At 50.3% G+C, this 24,098-nt stretch overlaps 1 protein-coding gene across 1 annotated transcript in view; it reads left to right on the top strand.

Moving 5' to 3' along the window:
- The window catches only part of LOC138798927 (zinc finger protein 586-like), a 39,939-nt gene extending 25,958 nt beyond the window's left edge, over window positions 1-13,981 (top strand). The window contains exon 5 of the mRNA XM_069979550.1: window positions 12,299-13,981. Within this exon, the coding sequence (XP_069835651.1) occupies window positions 12,299-13,575 (1,277 nt within the window). The 3' untranslated portion in view covers window positions 13,576-13,981. The remainder of the gene's footprint in view (window positions 1-12,298) is intronic.
- The last annotated feature ends 10,117 nt before the right edge of the window (window positions 13,982-24,098 follow it).

Genomic DNA, 24,098 nt, shown 5'->3' with positions numbered 1-24,098 from the left:
CTATATGGGCACAGCATGGAAGGCAGTATGGCACACTGTGGGCACTATATGGGCACAGCATGGAAGGCAGTATGGCACACTGTGGGCACTATATGGGCACAGCATGGAAGGCAGTATGGCACACTGTGGGCACTATATGGGCATCATATGGAAAAGGCATGTACCACTATATAACTCTTGGGAGCCTGAATGGCCTGTATATACACGTCCTGTAGTGTGTATATGGCTGCATACCTGTGTATATACGTCCTGTAGTGTGTATATGGCTGCATACCTGTGTATATACGTCCTGTAGTGTGTATATGGCTGTATACCTGTATATATACGTCCTGTAGTGTGTATATGGCTGCATACCTGTGTATATACACGTCCTGTAGTGTGTATATGGCTGCATACCTGTGTATATACGTCCTGTAGTGTGTATATGGCTGTATACCTGTGTATATACGTCCTGTAGTGTGTATATGGCTGTATACCTGTATATATACGTCCTGTAGTGTGTATATGGCTGTATACCTGTATATATACGTCCTGTAGTGTGTATATAGCTGTATACCTGTATATACACGTCCTGCAGTGTGTGTATATGGCTGTATACCTGTATATACACGTCCTGTAGTGTGTATATGGCTGCATACCTGTATATATACGTCCTGTAGTGTGTATATGGCTGTATACCTGTATATACACGTCCTGTAGTGTGTATATGGCTGTATACCTGTATATACACGTCCTGTAGTGTGTATATGGCTGCATACCTGTGTATATACGTCCTGTAGTGTGTATATGGCTGTATTCCTGTATATACACGTCCTGTAGTGTGTATATGGCTGCATACCTGTGTATATACGTCCTGTAGTGTGTATATGGCTGTATACCTGTATATATACGTCCTGTAGTGTGTATATGGCTGTATACCTGTATATATACGTCCTGTAGTGTGTATATGGCTGTATACCTGTATATATACGTCCTGTAGTGTGTATATGGCTGTATACCTGTATATATACGTCCTGTAGTGTGTATATGGCTGTATACCTGTGTATATACGTCCTGTAGTGTGTATATAGCTGTATACCTGTGTATATACGTGAGCTACTTTTTCTCCCCCCTTTTTTTTAACAAAATATGGCCAGTTTAGCACAACCAAGTGGGTGTGGCTTGTAAAAAGAGGTGTGGCTTAGAAAAGAAGCGTGGCATAATTATCGTTCAATTGTTGTTACCGTGGCTACATGTTCGATTGTCCACAATATCACCCAGCCCTAGTGTGTCCTCTACATAAACACAGCGGCCTCCTATAGAGGTCAGTCCCTCCACTAAAGAAGGGTCATAGAAACATAGAAGACTGGCGTCTGTAAGGTTACTATCATGTCCCTCCTTTCTCTTCTTCCTCCTGTAACATATATAAAGGTTTCCATCATGTCCCTCCTTTCTCTTCTTCCTCCTGTAACATATATAAAGGTTTCCATCATGTCCTCCCTTTCCCTTCTTCCTCCTGTAACATATATAAAGGTTTCCATCATGTCCCTCCTTTCCCTTCTTCCTCTAGTAACATATATAAAGGTTTCCATCATGTCCTCCCTTTCCCTTCTTCCTCCTGTAACATATATAAAGGTTTCCATCATGTCCTCTTTCCCTTCTTCCTCCTGTAACATATATACAGCTTTCCATCATGTCCCCCATTTCCCTTCTTCCTCCTGTAACATATATAAAGGTTTCCATCGTGTCTCCCCTTTCCCTTCTTCCTCCTGTAACATATATAAAGGTTTCCATCATGTCCTCCCTTTCCCTTCTTCCTCCTGTAACATATATAACGGTTTCCATCATGTCCTCCCTTTCCCTTCTTCCTCCTGTAACATATATAAAGGTTTCCATCATGTCCCCCCTTTCCCTTCTTCCTCCTGTAACATATATAAAGGTTTCCATCATGTCCCCCCTTTCCCTTCTTCCTCCTGTAACATATATAAAGGTTTCCATCATGTCCTCCCTTTCCCTTCTTCCTCCTGTAACATATATAAAGGTTTCCATCATGTCCTCCCTTTCCCTTCTTCCTCCTGTAACATTTATAAAGGTTTCCATCATGTCCCCCCTTTCCCTTCTTCCCCCTGTAACATATATAAAGGTTTCCATCATCTCCTCCTTTCCCTTCTTCCCTCCTGTAACATATATAAAGGTTTCCATCATGTCCTTCCTTTCCCTTCTTCCTCCTGTAACATATATAAAGGTTTCCATCATGTCCCTCCTTTCCCTTCTTCCTCCTGTAACATATATAGAGGTTACCATCATGTCCCTCCTTTCCCTTCTTCCTCCTGTATCATATATACAGGTTTCCATCATGTCCTCCCTTTCCCTTCTTCCTCCTGTAACATATATACAGGTTTCCATCATGTCCTCCCTTTCCCTTCTTCCTCCTGTAACATATATACAGGTTACCATCATGTCCCTCCTTTCCCTTCTTCCTCCTGTATCATATATAAAGGTTTCCATCATGTCCCCCCTTTCTCCTCTTTCCTTGCAGACAGTTATATCTTTTTGTGTTTGTATATACACAATATAACTCCAAGTAACTCAAATTTGTGAATCTTTGAAATCTAACTGTCCTCTTAGGAAGCAGCACTGACTGACACTCACTGTCACCTGCAGCACTGACTGACACTGTCACCTGCAGCACTGACTGACACTCACTGTCACCTGCAGCACTGACTGACACTCACTGTCACCTGCAGCACTGACTGACACTCACTGTCACCTGCAGCACTGACTGACACTGTCACCTGCAGCACTGACTGACACTCACTGTCACCTGCAGCACTGACTGACACTCACTGTCACCTGCAGCACTGACTGACACTGTCACCTGCAGCACTGACTGACACTCACTGTCACCTGCAATCAGCCAGACCCCCTCAATAACGGAGGGTCCTGCAGGTGTGAAGCACACACCACTTTTCGCTTTGTAGCTAATATTTTGGTCCCTTTTGAATGTTGCTGGTGCTTTCACACTGGTGGTAGCATGAGACGCACTCTACAGCCCACACAAGTGGCTCAGGTAGTGCAGCTCGTCCAGGATGGCACATTAATGCGAGCTGTGGCAAGTAGGTTTGCTGTGTCTGTCAGTGTAGTGTCCAGAGGTTGGAGGCAGTAGGAGGGCAACAACCCCGCAGCAGGACTGCTACCACTGCCTTTATGCAAGGAGGAGCAGTCACATGATGAGCGGTGTGGCAGTGGGTCACTAATGGTGTGTGGGGGGGGGGGGGCATTTCTTTAGGGGTACTTGGCAGAGGTAGCCTGACTGCCATTAGGTACCAAGGTGAGATCCTTAGACTCCTTGTGAGACCATATGCTGGTGCGGTTTTCCCTGGGTTCTTCCTTAGGGTTCATTCACGCGTACAGAATCCGCAGCAGATTGGCAGCATATTTGATGGTGCAGATTTGATGCTGTGTTCAAATCTGCTGCAGATTGGGTGCGATACGGTGTGTGTAACGCTACCCTAATGCAGGACAATGCCAGACCTCATGTGGCTGCAGTGTGGCAGCAGTTTCTACAAAATGGAGGCAGTGAAGCTATGGACTGGCCGCCCGTTCCCCAAACCTGAATCCCATTGAGCACATCGGGGACATCATGTTTCCTCCATCCACCAACGTCACGTTGCAACACAGACTGTCCAGGAGTTGGCGGCTGCTTTAGTCCAGGTCTGGGAGGAGATCCCTCAGGAGACCATCGGCCACCTCATCAGGAGCAGCCCGGGCCTTGTAGGGAGGTCTTACACCTCATCAGGAGCATGCCCGGGCCTTGTAGGGAGGTCATACAGACACCTCATCAGGAGAAATCCTGGGCCTTGTAGGCAGGTCATACACCCTCATCAGGAGCATGCTCGGGCCTTGTAGGAAGATCATACACCTCATCAGGAGCATGCCCGGGCCTTGTAGGGAGGTCATACACCTCATCAGGAGCATGCCCGGGCCTTGTAGGGAGGTCATACAGCCTCCTCATCAGGAGCATGCCCGGGCCTTGTAGGGAGGTCATACACCTCATCAGGAGCATGCCCAGGCCTTGTAGGGAGGTCATACAGACGCTTCATCAGGAGCATGCCCGGGCCTTGTAGGGAGGTCATACATCTCATCAGGAGCATGCCCGGGCCTTGTAGGGAGGTCATACAGCCTCCTCATCAGGAGCATGCCCGGGCCTTGTAGGGAGGTCTTACACCTCATCAGGAGCATGTCCGGGCCTTGTAGGGAGGTCATACAGACACCTCATCAGGAGAATTCCTGGGCCTTGTAGGGAGGTCATACATCTCATCAGGAGCATGCCCGGGCCTTGTAGGGAGGTCATACATCTCATCAGGAGCATGCCCAGGCCTTGCAGGGAGGTCATACAGACGCTTCATCAGGAGCATGCCCGGGCCTTGTAGGGAGGTCATACAGCCACCTCATCAGGAGCATGCCCGGGCCTTGTAGGGAGGTCATACAGCCACCTCATCAGGAGCATGCACGGGCCTTGTAGGGAGGTCATACACCTCATCAGGAGCATGCCCGGGCCTTGTAGGGAGGTCATACAGCCACCTCATCAGGAGCATGCCCGGGCCTTGTAGGGAGGTCATACATCTCATCAGGAGCATGCCCGGGCCTTGTAGGGAGTTCATACAGACACCTCATCAGGAGAATGCCCGGGCCCAGGGAGGTCATACAGCCACCTCATTAGGAGCATGCTTGGGCCTTGTAGGGAGGTCATACAGACACCTCATCAGGAGCATGTCCGGGCCTTGTAGGGAGGTCATACAGACACCTCATCAGGAGCATGCCCGGGCCTTGTAGGGAGGTCATACAGACACCTCATCAGGAGCATGCCCGGGCTTTGTAGGGAGGTCATACAGCCACCTCATCAGGAGCATGCCCGGGCCTTGTAGGGAGGTCATACATCTCATCAGGAGCATGCCCGGGCCTTGTAGGGAGGTCATACAGCCACCTCATCAGGAGCATGCCCGGGCCTTGTAGGGAGGTCATACATCTCATCAGGAGCATGCCCGGGCCTTGTAGGGAGGTCATACACCTCATCAGGAGAATGCCCGGGCCTTGTAGGGAGGTCATACAGCCACCCCATCAGGAGCATGCCCGGGCCTTGTAGGGAGGTCATACAGCCACCCCATCAGGAGCATGCCTGGGCCTTGTAGGGAGTTCATACAGACACCTCATCAGGAGAATGCCCGGGCCCAGGGAGGTCATACAGACACCTCATCAGGAGCATGCCTGGGCCTTGTAGGGAGGTCATACAGACACCTCATCAGGAGCATGCCCGGGCCTTGTAGGGAGGTCATACAGCCACCTCATCAGTGGCATGCCGGGTCTTTTAGGAAGGTCATACAGACACCTCATCAGGAGCATGCCCGGGTTTTGCAGGGAGGTCATACATCTCATCAGGAGCATGCCCGAGCCTTGTAAGGAAGGTCATACAGACACCTCATCAGGAGCATGCCCGGGCCTTGTAGGGAGGTCATACATCTCATCAGGAGCATGCCCGGGCCTTGTAGGGAGGTCATACATCTCATTAGGAGAATGCCCGGGCCTTTTAGGGAGGTCATACATGCACGTGGAGGCCACACACATTGCATATATAATATACTAGAAAATGTACCCGGCGCTGCCCGGGTATAACGTGTCAGTGTGTTAATTAGATTTGTTCCAAGGTCGCCCAGGAGGCAAATCTATGGCCTTGTTTGTTTGTTTTTTAAGGGGAAATCGGCAGGAGCCCTATATATCCCTTTATATGTGTAACGCCTGGAGTAGTGGATCCACTGGACCGTCACTAGCGATGGCACTAACCTCACCAGGGAGCGGAGTCTAAGGGGCCGCTGGCTTTCACCAGAGCCCGCCGCAAGGCGGGATGGACTTGCTGCGGCAGGCGACCCCCAGGTCGCTACCCCTGGCTTGGTTGCTAGTGACGGCAGGAGCAGTAGGCAGGAGATGGTGCTGGCAGAGGTCTGTACGCGTAACCGCAGGAGTCAGGCTGAACACAGGAGCAATAGCGTAACAGAGGAGCAGGAACCAGGAACAAGGACTAGGGACCAGGTAGCGGACAGGAATCAGGAACAACAGGGAGCTTGGCCAAACGCTATGGGAAGCATGTAGAGGCTCCAACATCTGGAAGGGGGCAGGGCTGCAACTTATAGGGGAGTGATTGACATACAAGCCAATTAGGAGCGCACTGCCCCTTTAAATCTGAGACAGCCGGCGCGCGCGCGCCCTAGGAGGCGGGGATGCGCGCGCCGGCCGGCACAGCGACGGACAGGAGCGCGGTGAGGTGAGGCGCCCCCCGGGGCCGAAGCAACAGCAGCTCCGGGTCCCTGCATATGGACACTGGCTGCTGCAGAAGTGGGAGAGAGGGTGCGGCGGCGGTCCAGAGCACGGGACGCCGCCGTGGCCCTAACAGTACCCCCCCCCCCCCCTTTGGCCTCCCCCTCTTTCTGGTCTGCAAGAATTCCTTGATGAGATCCCGATCCAGGATATTAGATTCGGGTTCCCAGGATCTCTCCTCAGGACCAAAACCTCTCCAGTCCACTAGGAAGAAACGTCTTCCTCTGACAGTTTTAATCGCTAGGATGTCTTCAACAATGTATACGTCGTCAGAGACGACTTGTGGAGTGGAGGACGAAGCTTTACTTGAGAATCGGTTGAGGACCACTGGCTTCAAGAGGGAGACATGGAAGGAGTTCGGGATTCGCATAGTAGGGGGTAGACAGAGTTTGTAGGTGACTGGGTTAATGCGTTTTAGCACTGAGAAAGGACCAAGAAATCGAGGACCCAACTTGTAGCTGGGAATCTTGAGACAGACATACTTGGCCGAGAGCCACTATGGGTGCGACCAGGGTAGAGAAGTGAGGGATGAACTGCTGATAGTAGTTGGCAAATCCAAGGAAACGTTGGATAGCTCTAAGTCCCACAAGACGTGGCCACTGGAGAACAGCTGAGAGCTTGGCTGGATCCATCTGTAGGCCCTGGTCGGAGACAATGTATCCAAGAAACGGCAGGCTGCGCTGCTGGAAAACGCACTTCTCCAGCTTGGCATACAAATGGTTGGCCCGTAGTCTTCGTAGAACCTGCCGTACATGGGACACGTGGGTCTGCTGGTCGTGGGAGAAGACCAGGATGTCGTCAAGATAGACAATGACGCAGACGTAGAGGAGATCGCGGAACATATCATTCACGAATTCCTGGAAGACCACTGGGGCGTTGCATAGGCCGAATGGCATGACCAGATATTCGTAGTGCCCATCTCTGGTGTTGAAAGCGGTCTTCCACTCGTCTCCTTCATGAATACGGATCAAGTTATATGCTCCCCTGAGATCCAGCTTGGAGAAGACCCTAGCTCCACAGAGACGGTCGAATAGTTCGGGGATTAGCGGAAGAGGATAGCGGTTCTTAACAGTCACCTTATTTAAGCCCCGGTAGTCTATGCATGGGCGGAGGGAACCGTCCTTCTTCTGCACAAAGAAAAATCCAGCGCCAGCGGGAGACGTGGATTTACGGATGAGGCCCTTCTGTAAGTTCTCCCGGATGTAGGAGGACATGGCTTCAGTCTCGGGCACAGAGAGAGGGTATACTCGACCACGTGGAGGAGAAGTTCCTAGAAGAAGGTCTATAGGGCAATCATAGGGCCGATGAGGTGGTAGAGAGTCCTCCTCCTTGGCCGAGAAGACATTAACGAAGTCTTGGTATTCCTCCGGTAGTCCGGATAGAGGCTTGGCGCAAGCAGGTGACCTCGTAGAGCACTTGGGCTGAGGAGACCTCAGACACCGATTTGGACAGTCCTGACCCTAGCTGAGAACGACCCCAGCTGAGAACCTCCCCAGTTCTCCAGTCCAGCTTAGGGGTATGTAATTGCAGCCAAGGAAGACCCAGCAGGATGTTGGAAGAGGAATGGCGCAAGACGTAGAAGGAGATCCTCTCCTGATGTAAGGCGCCCACCTGGAGGACTAGAGGTGCAGTCTGGCAGTGCACAGCTTCGGTAAGAATCTCGCCCGTGACCGAAGAGATAGACCGGGGTTGGGCTAGCTGGATCACGGGTAGCCGCCATCTTTGGACCAACGAAGCAGAATTAAACTGCCAGCAGCGCCAGAGTCGATGAGGGCAGTAGTCTGGAGAACTTGCCCTGAGGGTGTCTGGATGGAGACTGGCATAGTCAACCTTGGAGAGGTGGCATTCAGACCTAGGGAGACCTCTCCCACCGGACCTAGGTGCGAGCGTTTCCCGGACGCTGAGGACGTTGGGGACATCTCTGCCGATAGTGATCAGCGCCACCTCAATAGAGGCAGAGATTCAGCTCCAGTCGATGGGCCCTCTCATCAGTCGTCAGGCGAGCTCGTTCCACTTGCATAGGAACTTCTGGAGACGACTGGGGCATAGGAGCAACGGGATTCTGGAACACCGGTGCCAGCCGGGGATGGCGACGGGGCAGACTCAAACGCCGTTCCTACCGGACCTCCTCCTCTCTCTCGGAAAACCTGGTGTAGACTCTGGTAGCCAGTAGAATGAGTTCGTTCAAGGAGGTAGGAAGGTCTCGGGCAGCGAGCACATCTTTCACTCGACTGGACAGGCCCTTTTTAAAGGTGGCAATTAGGGCGGCCTCATTCCAGTCTAGTTCTGCAGCCAGGGTGCGGAACTGGATGGCGTAATCACCAACGGAGGATGTTCCTTGAGATAGATTGAGGAGAGCAGTCTCAGCCGAAGACGCACGGGCAGGTTCCTCAAAGACAGAGCGGAACTCAGCCAGGAAGTTTCGGAGATTAGCAGCAACAGGATCATCACGGTCCCACAGTGGTGTGGCCCAGCGATGGCACTAACCTCACCAGGGAGCGGAGTCTAAGGGGCCGCTGGTTTTCACCAGAGCCCGCCGCAAGGCGGGACGGACTTGCTGCGGCAGGCGACCCCCAGGTCGCTACCCCTGGCTTGGTTGCTAGTGACGGCAGACGAGACGTGGCAGGAGCAGTAGGCAGGAGATGGTGCTGGCAGAGGTCTGTAGGCGTAACCGCAGGTGACAGGGTGAACACAGGAGCAATGAAGTGACAGGGGAGCAGGAACAAGGGCTAGGGACCAGGTAGGGGACAGGAATCAGGAACAACAGGGAGCTGGGCCAAACGCTATGGGAAGCATGTAGAGGCTCCAACACCTGGAAGGGGGCAGGGCTGGAACTTATAGGGGAGTGATTGACATACAAGCCAATTAGGAGCGCACTGCCCCTTTAAATCTGAGACAGCCGCGCGCGCGCCCTAGGAGGCGGGGACGCGCGCGCCGGCCGGCACAGCGACGGACAGGAGCGCGTTGAGGTGAGGCGCCCCCCGGGGCCGAAGCAACAGCAGCGCCGGGTCCCTGCATAGGGACACCGGCTGCTGCAGAAGTGGGAGAGAGGGTGTGGCGGCGGTCCGGAGCAGGGGACACCGCCGTGGCCCTAACAATGCGCTATATACCCCGACAGTTCTGAACTGTTTATGTAAATTGTAGGTTAGAAATAAACTAAACTTTAAACATCCTAAATACCTAATAGCCAAACTGAGATGTCATCATGTGATCAGACTGTTTACAGAGCCTGGTTATATGCAACATTGTCAGTGTAATATACAGCCTGGTTATATGCAACATTGTCAGTGTAATATACAGCCTGGTTATATGCAACATTGGCAGTGTTATACAGTATACAGCCTGGTATACAACATTAACAGTGTTATACTGAGCCTGGTTATATACAACATTGGCAGTGTTAAATACAGCCTGGTTACATTCAACATTGGCAGTGTTATATACAGCCTGGTTATGTAAAACATTGGTAGTGTTATACAGAGCCTGGTTATTTACAACATTGGTAGTGTTATGTTGAGCCTGGTTATATGCAACATTGGCAGTGTTATATACAGCCTGGTTATATACAACACTGGCAGTGTTATATACAGCCTGGTTATGTAGTGTTACGCTGAACCTGGTCATATACAACATTGGCAGTGTTAATGGAGGTCCTGTAAACCTGTAGCGTATAGGTCTGGGGTCCTGTATACCTGTAGTGTGTAGTTTGGGGGTCACACCCCCCTGTGAGGACAACACAGAAGAGGTTTCAAAGTTTCTAGTACTGTATACACTCCCCCCCCCCCCCCCCTCCACACACACACACTTGCAGGTAGCCCCCGTACTGTATACACTCCCTACCCCCCTTGCAGGTACTCCTATATTGTATACACTCCCTCTCTGCAGGTAGCCCCCATATTGTATACACTCCCCCCTGCAGGTAGCCCCCATATTGTATACACTCCCCCTGCAGGTAGCCCCCATATTCTTCCCCCCCCCCCCCTGCAGGTAGTCCCTATACTGTATGCACTCCACCCCTCACAGGTAGCCCCCATACTGTATACATTCACTGTATATACACTGTACACTGTTAGGGTGCCTTCACACCACATCCCGCTGCGAGTATGTAAATTTACCCCCTTGGCAGCCGGAGCGTAACTTACACTGACAGAGGTGCCCATCATCCCGCTGTTAGATGGTGCAGGCTCCCCTCCAGTGTGTTCAGTGCTGTGCTGCTGCTGCCGGGCACAGCTCTCTCCTCACGGCTCTCAACGTCCCCCCCCAAAGCAAGCTGGAGCGGAGTGTGCAGCGTCCAGAGCCGTGAGGAGAGAGCCGTGCCCGGCAGCAGCACAGCACTGAACACACTGGAGGGAGCCTGCACCATCTAACAGCGGGATGATGGGCGCCTCTGTCAGTGTAAGTTATGCTCCGGCCACCAAGGGGGTTAATTTACATACTCGCAGCAGGATGTCAATATCTCTGCGAGTATGTAGTGTCAAAGGGTCGAATAACATTGGATCCGCAGCTGATCTCGCTGCGGACCCGGTAGGTGCGTTCACACATACAGGATCTGCAGCAGATTTGATGGCCCAGAGTTACTTTGCATTGAATCTGCAACTTCAAATCTGCGCCATCAAATCTGCTGCCGATCTGCTGCAGATCCTGTATGTGTGAACGCACCCTAAGGGTGCCTTCACACGTACCGTATCGCTGCTTATTTCTTGCACAAAACTGGCATCAAACTCGCATGAAAGTAGCTGCGTTTTTTGTGGTGTTGAACTCGCCTGCTAAAATCATATTAGAAATCAAAACTCGCATGTAAAAATCGCACCAAACACGCAGTGAGAATACACATACATTGCCTTGATAGCAATCAGTATCACTGTGGATTTAAGTGTGAGAAACTCGCAGCGATAAATACACAGCGATACGGTATGTGTGCAGGCACCCTTAGGGTACAAACCCACTTGACGTATTTGCTGCGTAAATCAGTCTTAAAAATAAGCAGGCAAAACGCAGGTTGGCTTTATACAATTGTTCTGTGTTAAAATACGCAATTGCGTATTTTTGAATGTGTTAAAATACGCAATTGCGTATTTTTGAAGTGTGAAGCTTGTTGTTAGCAAAGCATCAGTTGTTAACAACCTGTGTGAAAAACGCATGTAGCTTCACGCTTCAAAAATACGCAATTGCGTATTTTAACGCAGAACAATTGTATAAAGCCAACCTGCGTTTTGCCTGCTTATTTTTAAGACTGATTCACGCAGCAAATACGTCAAGTGGGTTTGTACCCTTACTGTATATATTTCTGTGGATCTGTTGTGAGGCAGCTGCCCCTAGCAACCAATCAGATTCCAGCTCCCTGTGAAAATGAAAGTAGTAATCCTATTGGTTGCTAAGGCTTCCAACTGCCATTACTGCTGGAGAGCTGCAGCTAATTACATCACCTGTGTGTGCAGTGTGGGGATTCTCCCATTCATCTCTATGGGGCGCTCTTCCCCCTCCCCCTCCCCTCCTGTACATCTGGCACAAACGGGACCTTCGCTCTAACCTTCCCAGGCACCCAATGTATCTGTGGGCCAAATTGGGGGTCAAACGGTTCAGGTGTTTGGAAGTCTATATAGGACAGACACTTTCATTTTTATGATATATAAATATATATATATATATATATATATATATATATATATATATATATGGACATTACAGCAAAGTTGGTAATACATGGGATTCCCAGGGATGTGTGTGGGATGTTGGTGTCAGCACATTCAGCTTTGTACAGAACAAAGTATCACTGAGATTTTATTCATTCAGATCTAAGATGTGTTATTTGAGTGTTCCCCCTTTTTTTGAGCAGTGTATATATGTATGTACATGTGTACAGTGACCAGTACAGATTACAGACAGCATGTGAATGAGGTCTTCAGCTCTTGCAGGTAATGGTGGTTGTATGTTGTATAATTTACAGATCCGTCTATCAGTGAGCATCGTCCATCTGGAGTTCTGAACATCAGTTGTATCCGTGATCAGAAGTGTTCTACACAATCCCTGATGCGTCATGGAGGACATGAGGAGGAGAAGACACGGAAGGAGGACACCATTGTACAGTGTAGTGCACCTAGAGAAGATCATAGAGGAAAGGAGGAGGACACCATTATACAGTGTAGTGCACCTAGAGAAGATCATAGAGGAAAGGAGGAGGACACCATTATACAGTGTAGTGCACCTAGAGAAGATCATAGAGGAAAGGAGGAGGACACCATTGTGCATTGTGGTGCACCTAGAAATGATCATGATTGTTTAACCTCTGCACTGTATGCTCCTGTCAGAGATAAGGCAACATCCTGGGATTGCAGAGTCCTTTCTTCATTCACTTATCATCCATCCATTAAAGAGGAACCCCAGTTATGTGACCATGGAAATTCAGCTACGACTGGTATTAACACTTTTGGTCACGTGCAGCCATCAGACACTCATGTTAAGGAGGAGTTTGTGTCATGGGATGCTTGTGGTTTCCCGGAGTCTGACCTCAACGTCCCTGTGGACGTCTGTCCAGAGAGTAGCCTCAATGTGTATACACCAGTAGAGCAGCTGTATACAGACATGGGGATTCCAGAATACGACAGCTGGGATATGGGTTCTGAGAATGTCCATAACTTTACTGAACACGGGGAGATCTTCAGTAGTAGATCAGTTTTTCCAGGAAATCCGATTATCAGTGATAAGGCAGCAGGTTGCCCGGACTGGTGGAGATCATTTGCTGGTGGCCCCAGTATAACGGCCCTTCAGAGGGAGCCCCCTACCGCACGACCGCTTGTTAGTTATGAACGAGAGAAGAGATTTACCAGAACACTTGACTTTTTCCGAAAACCAAGATTTAATCAAAGAGAGAATAGATTTTTCTGTTTTGAATGTGGAAAATCTTTCTCGACTAAACCACATTTGATCCGACACCAGAGGATTCACACTGGGGAAAAGCCCTTCTCCTGTGCTGAGTGCGGCAAGAGCTTCAACCAGAAATCTATCCTGGTGACGCACCAGCGGACGCACACAGGGGAGAAACCCTTTGTATGCTCCATTTGTGGGAAAAGTTTCATAAAAAGTTCCAACCTTGTCTCCCATCAGCGGGTCCATGGTGGTGAGAAGCCCTTCTACTGCGCCGAGTGTGGCAAATCCTTTATGAAGAGCTCCAGTCTGTTCGCGCACCAAAGGTCTCACAGGACTCGAAAATTCTCTTATTTCTAAGGCTTCGAGAAGGTTTGGCTATTTTTTTGGGTTTTGTTACTATTATTTTTGTATTGGATATAATATATACTTTATATACGGTAATGTGGTGGATGATGTGTATGGTAGGGCCGGAGCCAGGCTAGTCCAGTGATGGCTGCTCCATTCTCCTTCCATGTGGGGTGCCGCTTGGCTTGTGGTTTAGTAGGATTGGAGTAGAGGTTCACAAAGACGATCATATCGTGGAAGAAACCTGACCAGACGTGGATGCGAGTGAGATGGTGGTAAGGCCGGGTCCACACTGTGGGAGGAGACACGCCGCTGTAACGTATAATAACATTACTGCCATTCTGTAAAGAGCCTTCATCCCTCTCCCCATCAGGGCTCACAATCTAAATTCCCATTAAAGTATATGTCACAAACACCGCTGACCCAATCGGTGGTGAGTTACTTTCTGAGGCTTGAAATCCGAGTATCCATGGATATGTATACGCCGTATAATGAGAGTGTAATGACAATGAGAATGTGATCAGACCAGAGGAAGAAATCCACACAAACATGGGGAGAACATATCAACCTCAGGTAGATGTCAGGCCTGTCGAGGAGGGAAGCCCTGATCATGCAGCAGTTACTATATTTATCTATAGAGATGGAAAATCCTCCAGCTCCATACAAATGGACCATGTGCAGTGTACATTAAATGCCAAAAAAGTCATTAAGGAGCTATATCAATATCATCTTTCCAAAGACATATTATCTCGCACAATTGATTGTTTCAAGCTATCTGGCAGGATAAGGTAAGAGGGTAGGGAGGAGTATGGGAAAGGGGAGGGGGTAATGTTAGAGGAGTGCAGGACAAGGAGGGGGGCAACACCGTAAACCAAAAAGAAAAGCTCTAACCAGGGGCGTAGCTAGGGGTTCAGCCTAGGGGGGGCGAGTGAGGCTGAGTGGGCCCCCAACCAACGTTACCCATAGGGAACCCCAGCAGGTGACAAGGATTTTTTTGAATAATAAAGGGAATATTCTTCTACATTTCTTATAGTGAATAAGGATACAGAGCCGTGTAAGAGGCTTCTACATCTAGAATATAGAACCATAAAAAAAGTAAAAGGGCTTAAGATTAGAAAAATATAGCTGCCTTCTTCCACAGACAGCATCACTCTTGTCCTCAGTTTGATTCTCCTGGTGGCTGCAACCTGTGGGTGACAACCATCAGCCCTGAAGTTCCAGCAATACATCTGTCTACAGCGGCAGGTATCGGAGGATTGTACTACTGTACTACAACTCCCAGCATACCCTGAGGGCTGCAGACTGTCAACCTGGAGCCCCCCTTCCTCGACCAAGTGCATGCTACTGGTATATATATATGGTATTACCAATAATACCAGTATACAAGGGGGAAATATCGCCACAACCACTACCATCACCACCATATTGTTACTGACTAAATCCTCTATACTAAATCCAATAAAACACAGTACCAGATTACAAGTAACAAATAACACCACTACTTACTGACTAATACCAGCACATACCGACTAATACCAGCACATACCGACTAATACCAGCACATACTGACTAACACCACTGCTGCAACTGAATAATCCACTGTACACAGAGCAATATCACCTCTTCAAGTCATTTAGCAGTAGCCCCAGCTCTACACAGGCTCTACACACCATATACATTACAGTGCAGATATATTTAGTGACTCACAGGGGACGTCTTCTCTGATCAGAGTTCTTCCCTTTTCATCTTCTTCTCCATCTGCCCTGGGCCGTTATGAGAACTTCTCCGAGCCACGAATCCACAGAATCTGCCAGACAGACATATTAGGCTCCACACTCTGACACCATCTCCATCTCTCTACACACTGCACATCTGTATTGGCCCCTTTACACCCTTGTTTAGTGGGTAGGCTGACTCTTATAGATGGCTCCCCCCTGTATTGCCCCCTTATAGATGCCCCCCCTGTATTACCCCCTTATAGATGGCTACCCCTGTATCCCCCCCCCTTATAGATGGCTCCCCTCCCCTGTATCCCCCCCTTATAGATGGCTTCCCTACCCTGTATCCCCCCTTATAGATGGCTCCTCCTGTATTCCCCCCTTATAGATGGCTCCTCCTGTATTCCCCCCTTATAGATGGCTCCCCCCCCCCCTGTATCCCCCCCTTATAGATGGCTTCCCTCCCCTGTATTCCCCCCTTATAGATGGCTTCCCTCCCCTGTATTCCCCCTTATAGATGGCTCCCCCCCTGTATCCCCCCCCTTATAGATGGCTCCTCCCCTGTATCCCCCCCCCTTATAGATGGCTCCCCTCCCCTGTATCCCTCCCTTATAGATGGCTCCCCCCTGTATCCCCCCTTATAGATGGCTTCCCTCCCCTGTATTCCCCCTTATAGATGGCTCCCCCCCTGTATCCCCCCCCTTATAGATGGCTTCCCTCCCCTGTATTCCCCCCTTATAGATGGCTTCCCTCCCCTGTATTCCCCCTTATAGATGGCTCCCCCCCTGTATCCCCCCCCTTATAGATGGCTCCTCCCCTGTATCCCCCCCTTATAGATGGCTCCCCTCCCCTGTATCCCTCCCTTATAGATGGCTCCCCCCCTGTATCCCCCCTTATAGATGGCTCCCCTCCCCTGTATCCCTCCCTTATAGATGGCTCCCCCCTGTATCCCCCCCCCTTATAGATGGCTTCCCTCCCCTGTATTCCCCCCTTATAGATGGCTTCCCTCCCCTTTATTCCCCCCTTATAGATGGCTTCCCTCCCCTGTATTCCCCCTTATAGATGGCTCCCCCCCCCTTATAGATGGCTCCTCCCCTGTATCCCCCCCCCCCTTATAGATGGCTCCCCTCCCCTGTATCCCTCCCTTATAGATGGCTCCCCCCCTGTATCCCCCCTTATAGATGGCTCCCCTCCCCTGTATCCCTCCCTTATAGATGGCTCCCCCCCTGTATCCCCCCTTATAGTTTGCCCCCTGCACAGCAGATTAAAAAAAACAAACACACAACTCACCTAACAAGCGCTCCCCCGTCGCTGCTGTCCTCTCTTCTGCCCCCAGCTGATGCGTCCCTCCCTGGGGGATTCCTGGGCAGCGCACACATCCGGAAGCTGAGTGTGCGCCCAGGCCGGGACTTCCGGTACAGGAAGTCCCAGCGACGCGCACTAAGGTTCCTGATACGTGCGCTCCCTGGGAATCCCCCAGGGAGCGACGCATCAGACAGGGGCAAGATTGCCTCTTGCGGCCGCAAGCAAGACCGTGCTTGCGGTCGCAAGAGAGGCATAAAGGAGGGGGTGGGCTCGGCGGTTCGGGGGGCGTGTGCGGATGCGGAGCGCAGCCTCTTGTGGCTGGAGGCATAACGCTGCCTCCGGCCACAAGAATGATTGACACAGCCAGGAGCCAATGGCTCCTGATGCTGTGTCAATCACATCCTGGCCCAGTCGGAACTGTATGCGCTCATTAGGAGTGCGAGCGCATACGGTTCCGGCCACTACTGACGTGTTAATGCTGTCTGCAAAAGCAATAGCTTTTGCAGACAGCATTAACTGTCTAAGACCTCAGTGGGCCCCTGTCTGAGTGGGCCCGGGGGCGACCGCCCCCCTTGCCCCCCACCAAATTTCGCTACTGGCTCTAACAATTTGTGCACAGCAACTAAAACAAGAATGGATATTTGCTCATTCATCTTGCCATCTAACCTGCCATTGCCGGGTCGTAAGCAGATCCATTGTAGTGGTACAAGTAGTTTGGCTGCTGTAAGAAAATGTGCGGATAAATCCTTAGTTTGAGGTTGGAAGGATTTGGTTGGGAGCCACAGCAGTATTAAGGTAGCAGTGAGATCCAGTCTCACCCGTGCGACTTTTTCAATAACCTCTTTCACAGAAGCCCAAAGAGGTTTGTTAGAGGGACAGCGACCACATGAGCGCCAGCACAAATCTGTTATAGAGAGGCCTGTCCTAAACAAAAAGGATGGCGTTCTATACCATCTAGAGTATGATTTATATCAGGATATAAAGGGTCTGTGCCGTCATAATAGACACAAAGAGAAGAGGATAGTGGACAGATAACGGGGAGTATGCTGGGCTTCCATAAGCATGTTAGGGTTTTATCTGTTAGCAGAGAGCACTCCATGTCTGCTCAAGGAGGGGTGTCCTAATTTAACTAACACGCACCATTTGCATTATAGAGGGGCTTTATGGTAGGTGGCCAGATCTGGCCTAAACCTCCATCCTCCCGTTTCAAAATAAGATGTCAGTGGGCCAGTCGTGGAGCCCTCCCTGACCAAAGAAAGCGAAAGAACCCTCTCCTAGCAGGTCTAAAGAAGGAATAAGCGAGAAGAATGGGTGGGGTCTGAAAGATGTACAAGAAGCGTGGTAAGATCTAGGTTCTAATATAGTTCTCCTTGCCTATCCATTAGACAAAGGGAACGGTATTGAGGGCCGGAGTGTAATACGCCACAAAGAGCTTAGCCGGGTCAGGAGTAAGAGATATATATCTAATTGAAGAAGTGGCCCTCATAAAGGGGATATCTGGGAAGAGTATTGGGGGAGGCGGTAATATTAAGGGCTTCAGATTTAGTGAAATTTATTTTCAAATTTGTTATTTCACCGGGAGAGTTGAGAATAGTTCTTATTTTAGGCATAATCTGAAAAGGGCGGGAAATAAAAGCAAATTGCAAAAGCATCGGTTTTATGTTCATATTTATTGTCATATAGGCCCAATTACCTCATCTGTGCCAAGAAGGATGATAGCTTAGCAGAACTGTCCACATTGAGGACTCCAGCCGAATCCAGACTGCTCAGCACCTTAGCCCACCATAAAGGATATAGGATACCGGGTAGTAGCGGCTACAGAGGTCGCCAGCCTTACCCTTCTTTATATAATAGAATTAGGTAAGCCTCAAGGGCCTGAGATGGAAGACGCTGGCCTAACAGGATGACAGTACGGAGTTGCGTGAAGTGAGGCAGTAATATATGCTTACGTTTTTTGTAGTAGAGGATATGCACAACATCAGGTCCTGTCACTCTGCCATTCGGTATAGAAGACCATGTGAGAAGCTTCTTTTATTATTATTATTTATAAAGCGCCCCTGATTCCAGAGCGCTATACAAGTGATGGGGTAACAATCAGGAACAGTACAAGATCAAAACACACTACATCAAGGTAAATGGCAGACTGGTACATGGAGGAAGAGGAGCCTGCCCGCCAGGTATTACATAGGGAGAGAGGAGCCTGCCCGCCAGGTATTACATAGGGAGAGAGGAGCCTGCCCGCCAGGTATTACATAGGGAGAGAGGAGCCTGCCCGCCAGGTATTACATAGGGAGAGAGGAGCCTGCCCGCCAGGTATTACATAGGGAGAGAGAAGCCTGCCCGCCAGGTATTACATAGGGAGAGAGGAGCCTGCCCGCCAGGGATTACATAGGGAGAGAGGAGCCTGCCCGCCAGGGATTACATAGGGAGAGAGGAGCCTGCCCTCCATGTATTACATAGGGAGAGAGGAGCCTGCCCGCCAGGTATTACATAGGGAGAGAGGAGCCTGCCCGCCAGGCCTTACATAGGGAGAGAGGAGCCTGCCCGCCAGGCATTACATAGGGAGAGGAGCCTGCCCGCCAGGTATTACATAGGGAGAGAGGAGCCTGCCCGCCAGGTATTACATAGGGAGAGAGGAGCCTGCCCGCCAGGTATTACATAGGGAGAGAGGAGCCTGCCCGCCAGGGATTACATAGGGAGAGAGGAGCCTGCCCGCCAGGGATTACATAGGGAGAGAGGAGCCTGCCCGCCAGGTATTACATAGGGAGAGAGAAGCCTGCCCGCCAGGTATTACATAGGGAGAGAGGAGCCTGCCCGCCAGGTATTACATAGGGAGAGAGGAGCCTGCCCGCCAGGTATTACATAGGGAGAGAGGAGCCTGCCCGCCAGCACTTACATAGGGAGAGAGGAGCCTGCCCTCCAGGTATTACATAGGGAGAGAGGAGCCTGCCCGCCAGGGATTACATAGGGAGAGAGGAGCCTGCCCGCCAGGACTAACATAGGGAGAGAGGAGCCTGCCCGCCAGGTATTACATAGGGAGAGAGGAGCCTGCCCGCCAGGTATTACATAGGGAGAGAGGAGCCTGCCCGCCAGGTATTACATAGGGAGAGAGGAGCCTGCCCGCCAGGTATTACATAGGGAGAGAGGAGCCTGCCCGCCAGGTATTACATAGGGAGAGAGGAGCCTGCCCGCCAGGTATTACATAGGGAGAGAGGAGCCTGCCCGCCAGGGATTACATAGGGAGAGAGGAGCCTACCCGCCAGGTATTACATAGGGAGAGAGGAGCCTGCCCGCCAGGGATTACATAGGGAGAGAGGAGCCTGCCCGCCAGGGATTACAATTTATAAGATACGGGGAGAGACAGAAGGTAAAGTACAGCTAGTCACAGTGTGGAGCAGAGTTATTATAGGTTGTAGCCTAGTTTAAAGAAATAGGTTTTCAGGTTATTTTTGAGAGTATGGGGGAGGCTCAGATAAAATCTTGAAGGGGGTTGTGTGAGGTGTGAACAATGGGTAGGACAAAAGGGTAGCAGACAGTAGTCCACAGGGGGGCTTAATACTATGGGGGGAGCACAGCGGGGCTTATTAATATGGGTTGGGAGCACAGGGGGGATTATTACTATGGGTGGGGGAGCACAGGGGGACTTATTACTATGGGTGGGGGAGCACAGGGGGGGATTATTACTATGGGGGAAGAGCACAGGGGGGTTTATTACTATATGTGAACAAACCATGGGGGGAGCACAGAGAGGATTATTACTACATGGTGGCACAGAAGGGCATCCTACATACAGGGGGCAACTCACATAGCTACTGACTTTTCTGGACAAGACACAAAAAAATGGAAGTTGTTGTAAAAGTGCGGAACCCAAGATGTTTGTCTGGCAGGTTCAGAAGAGATGAATTGTAGCTGCAAGAAATCATCATGGAGGACTGGGCCAGATGGAGGGGAAAGTGATGCCTCAGCTCAAAGAAGACGTCTTTTAGCAGGATTCGCCCTGTAGTCAAAATTACCTAGAAATGGCCCTGTCTGGCATTTTTGTGTTTGTGTGTGTATAGTGTTGTTGTGTGTTAGACATTTTTTGGGTCGGCACTCGGACACGAACATGGACTTCATCTCTGAAGTCCATGTTTGGGTCCAGATGTCGACCTGAATAAACCAGCGCCAGAAAGGAAGGGGTTAAGTGAATTCTTCTTTTCTGTTGTCCTTCTGGTCTTTTTCTATTGTCTTCCTGGTTTCCCTCCCATCAGCCAGCTAGCAGATGGGGTGGGACCCTGCTGCAGCCGCTGATTGGCTGAGCAGACATTTAAAGAGACTGATCCCGGCAGACATGAAGCTCAGTGTGCTGGCTCTGGTGAAGAAAGAAGACATCTATGGTGAGTATGACCTCCCCCCCCCCCCCCCCCACGCACACACTGCACACGTCCGAGGGGGTAACCCCTTTCCATGCAGCTATGGGTGAAGTGTGAGATCAGTCTGGCCACCAGGGGGTTACGTGGGGATGCAATGCACAGGATGCCAGACTATAAGCAGCTCTCTGTACAGATGCCTCATACTGTAAGGAGTGACAGGTGTTCTGCTCCTTACAGTATGCAGCATCTTTACAGTTCACAGCACTCAGGGGGTTAAAGTGACTCTGTACCCACAATGTAACCCCCCCAAACTGCTTGTTCCTTCGGATAGCTGCTTTTAATCCAAGATCTGTCCTGAGGTCTGTTCGGCAGGTGATGCAGTTAATGTCATAAAAAACAACTTTTAGGGTGCCTTCACACCTACCGACTCGCAGGGTAAATCTTGCTGCGAGTCTGGCAGGTCCTGGCAGTTCCCTGTCACTACGATGCGAGTATGTAATTCTGCTGCCCCCTAACCCCCTCTGCTCCCGCTCCGCTGTGTCTGTATATGCGTTGCCTTTCTCCTGCACGGGGTCCCGGCGTCCTGCTCTCCTGCCCAACCAATTAGTAGCTGCGGCTGGGCAACACACTGATTGGCTGGCTAGGAGAGCAGGACGCCGGGACCCCGTGCAGCGAGGAGAGGTAATGTATATACACAGCGGAGCAGGAACAGAAACGGTCAAGGGGCGGCAGAATTATATACTCGTAGCGTAGTGACAGGGAACTGCCAGCACCTGCCAGACTCGCAGCAAGATTTACGCCTCCTATTCATCACCTGTGTGAGCCTGGCACATGGGCTGGATCGTTAAGCAGCTGTGTAGTTTTCACTGCAGAGGAATAGGAAAAATGGTGAAGAGGGTGGGGAGGAGGGACGGAGAGGTTGTGCTAGCCTAATGCATACACAAATGCTCGGCCAAAGGGCACAGGGCTGCAAGTTTAAAAGTTGCTTTTTATGACAATAACTGCATCACCTGCCGAACGGACCCCAGGACAGATCTTGGATTAAAAGCAGCTATCTGAAGGTACAAGCGGTCTGGGGGGGGGGGGGGGTTGGGGTCAGATTGTGAGTACAGAGTCGCTTTAAGGATGCATCACAGACTGACTGACGGGCCAGACTGATCTCCACTGCACCCACACCAGCAAAAAAGAGTTTGTGTTCCTCTTCCTTGCTGGGATGGGTGCAGATATACGTCTTCTTTCTTTACCGGAATCGCCAAACTGAGCTTCATGTGTGCCAGGCTTTGGCTCTTCAAATGTCCGCTCAGCCAATCGGCAGCTGCAGCAGGGTCCAGGGAAAGATTGGGAGGGTAGGTCTAATCCCCCACAACCACCCTCCTGCCCCCCCTAACAGAGCATGGTCTGCCCCCCAGGGGGTTAACTTATCCTTCTGGACCAAAAATAGTCTCTAAAAAATGCCATGCACATAAAACTGTATGAACTGTATGGAAGGGAAACGCCACAGTTTGCAAAAAAAACATGCCACACCGAAAAACAGCATTTCATGAACTTCCATTGCCTTCCAGCTAACATCTGGCCACTGGTTATGTATACAGGACACCTATCTGATTCCTTGCTTGGTTGTGTATACAGTACACCTGCTGTCTGATTCCTGGCACTGGTTGTGTATACAGTACACCTGCTGTCTGATTCCTTGCTTGGTTGTGTATACAGTACACCTGCTGTCTGATTCCTGGCACTGGTTATGTATACAGTACACCTGCTGTCTGATTCCTGGCACTGGTTGTGTATACAGTACACCTGCTGTCTGATTCCTTGCTTGGTTGTGTATACAGTACACCTGCTGTCTGATTCCTGGCACTGGTTGTGTATACAGTACACCTGCTGCCTTATTCCTGGCACTGGTTGTGTATACAGTACACCTGCTGTCTGATTCCTGGCACTGGTTGTGTATACAGTACACCTGCTGTCTGATTCCTGGCACTGGTTATGTATACAGTACACCTGCTGTCTGATTCCTGGCACTGGTTATGTATACAGTACACCTGCTGTCTGATTCCTGGCACTGGTTGTGTATACATTACACCTGCTGTCTGACTCCTGGCACTGGTTGTGTATACAGTACACCTGCTGTCTGATTCCTTGCTTGGTTGTGTATACAGTACACCTGCTGTCTGATTCCTGGCACTGGTTGTGTATACAGTACACCTGCTGCCTTATTCCTGGCACTGGTTGTGTATACAGTACACCTGCTGTCTGATTCCTGGCACTGGTTGTGTATACAGTACACCTGCTGTCTGATTCCTGGCACTGGTTGTGTATACAGTACACCTGCTGCCTTATTCCTGGCACTGGTTGTGTATACAATACACCTGCTATCTGATTCCTGGCACTGGTTGTGTATACAGTACACCTGCTGTCTGATTCCTGGCACTGGTTGTGTATACAGGACACCTATCTGATTCCTGGCACTGGTTGTGTATACAGTACACCTGCTGTCTGATTCCATGCACTGGTTGTGTATACAATACACCTGCTATCTGATTCCTGGCACTGGTTGTGTATACAGTACACCTGCTGTCTGATTCCTGGCACTGGTTGTGTATACAGTACACCTGCTGTCTGATTCCTGGCACTGGTTGTGTATACAGTACACCTGCTGTCTGATTCCTGGCACTGGTTGTGTATACAATACACCTGCTATCTGATTCCTGGCACTGGTTGTGTATACAGTACACCTGCTGTCTGATTCCTGGCACTGGTTGTGTATACAGTACACCTGCTGTCTGATTCCTGGCACTGGTTGTGTATACAGTACACCTGCTGTCTGATTCCTTGCTTGGTTGTGTATACAGTACACCTGCTGTCTGATTCCTGGCACTGGTTGTGTATACAGTACACCTGCTGCCTTATTCCTTGCACTGGTTGTGTATACAGTACACCTGCTGTCTGATTCCTGGCACTGGTTGTGTATACAGTACACCTGCTGTCTGATTCCTGGCACTGGTTGTGTATACAGTACACCTGCTGCCTTATTCCTTGCACTGGTTGTGTATACAGTACACCTGCTGTCTGATTCCTGGCACTGGTTATGTATACAGTACACCTGCTGTCTGATTCCTGGCACTGGTTGTGTATACAGTACACCTGCTGTCTGATTCCT

This window comes from Dendropsophus ebraccatus, chromosome 8, assembly GCF_027789765.1.
Source record: "Dendropsophus ebraccatus isolate aDenEbr1 chromosome 8, aDenEbr1.pat, whole genome shotgun sequence".
NCBI classification, from domain to species: Eukaryota; Metazoa; Chordata; class Amphibia; order Anura; family Hylidae; genus Dendropsophus; species Dendropsophus ebraccatus.
This window is presented reverse-complemented; position numbering and strand designations above follow the sequence as displayed.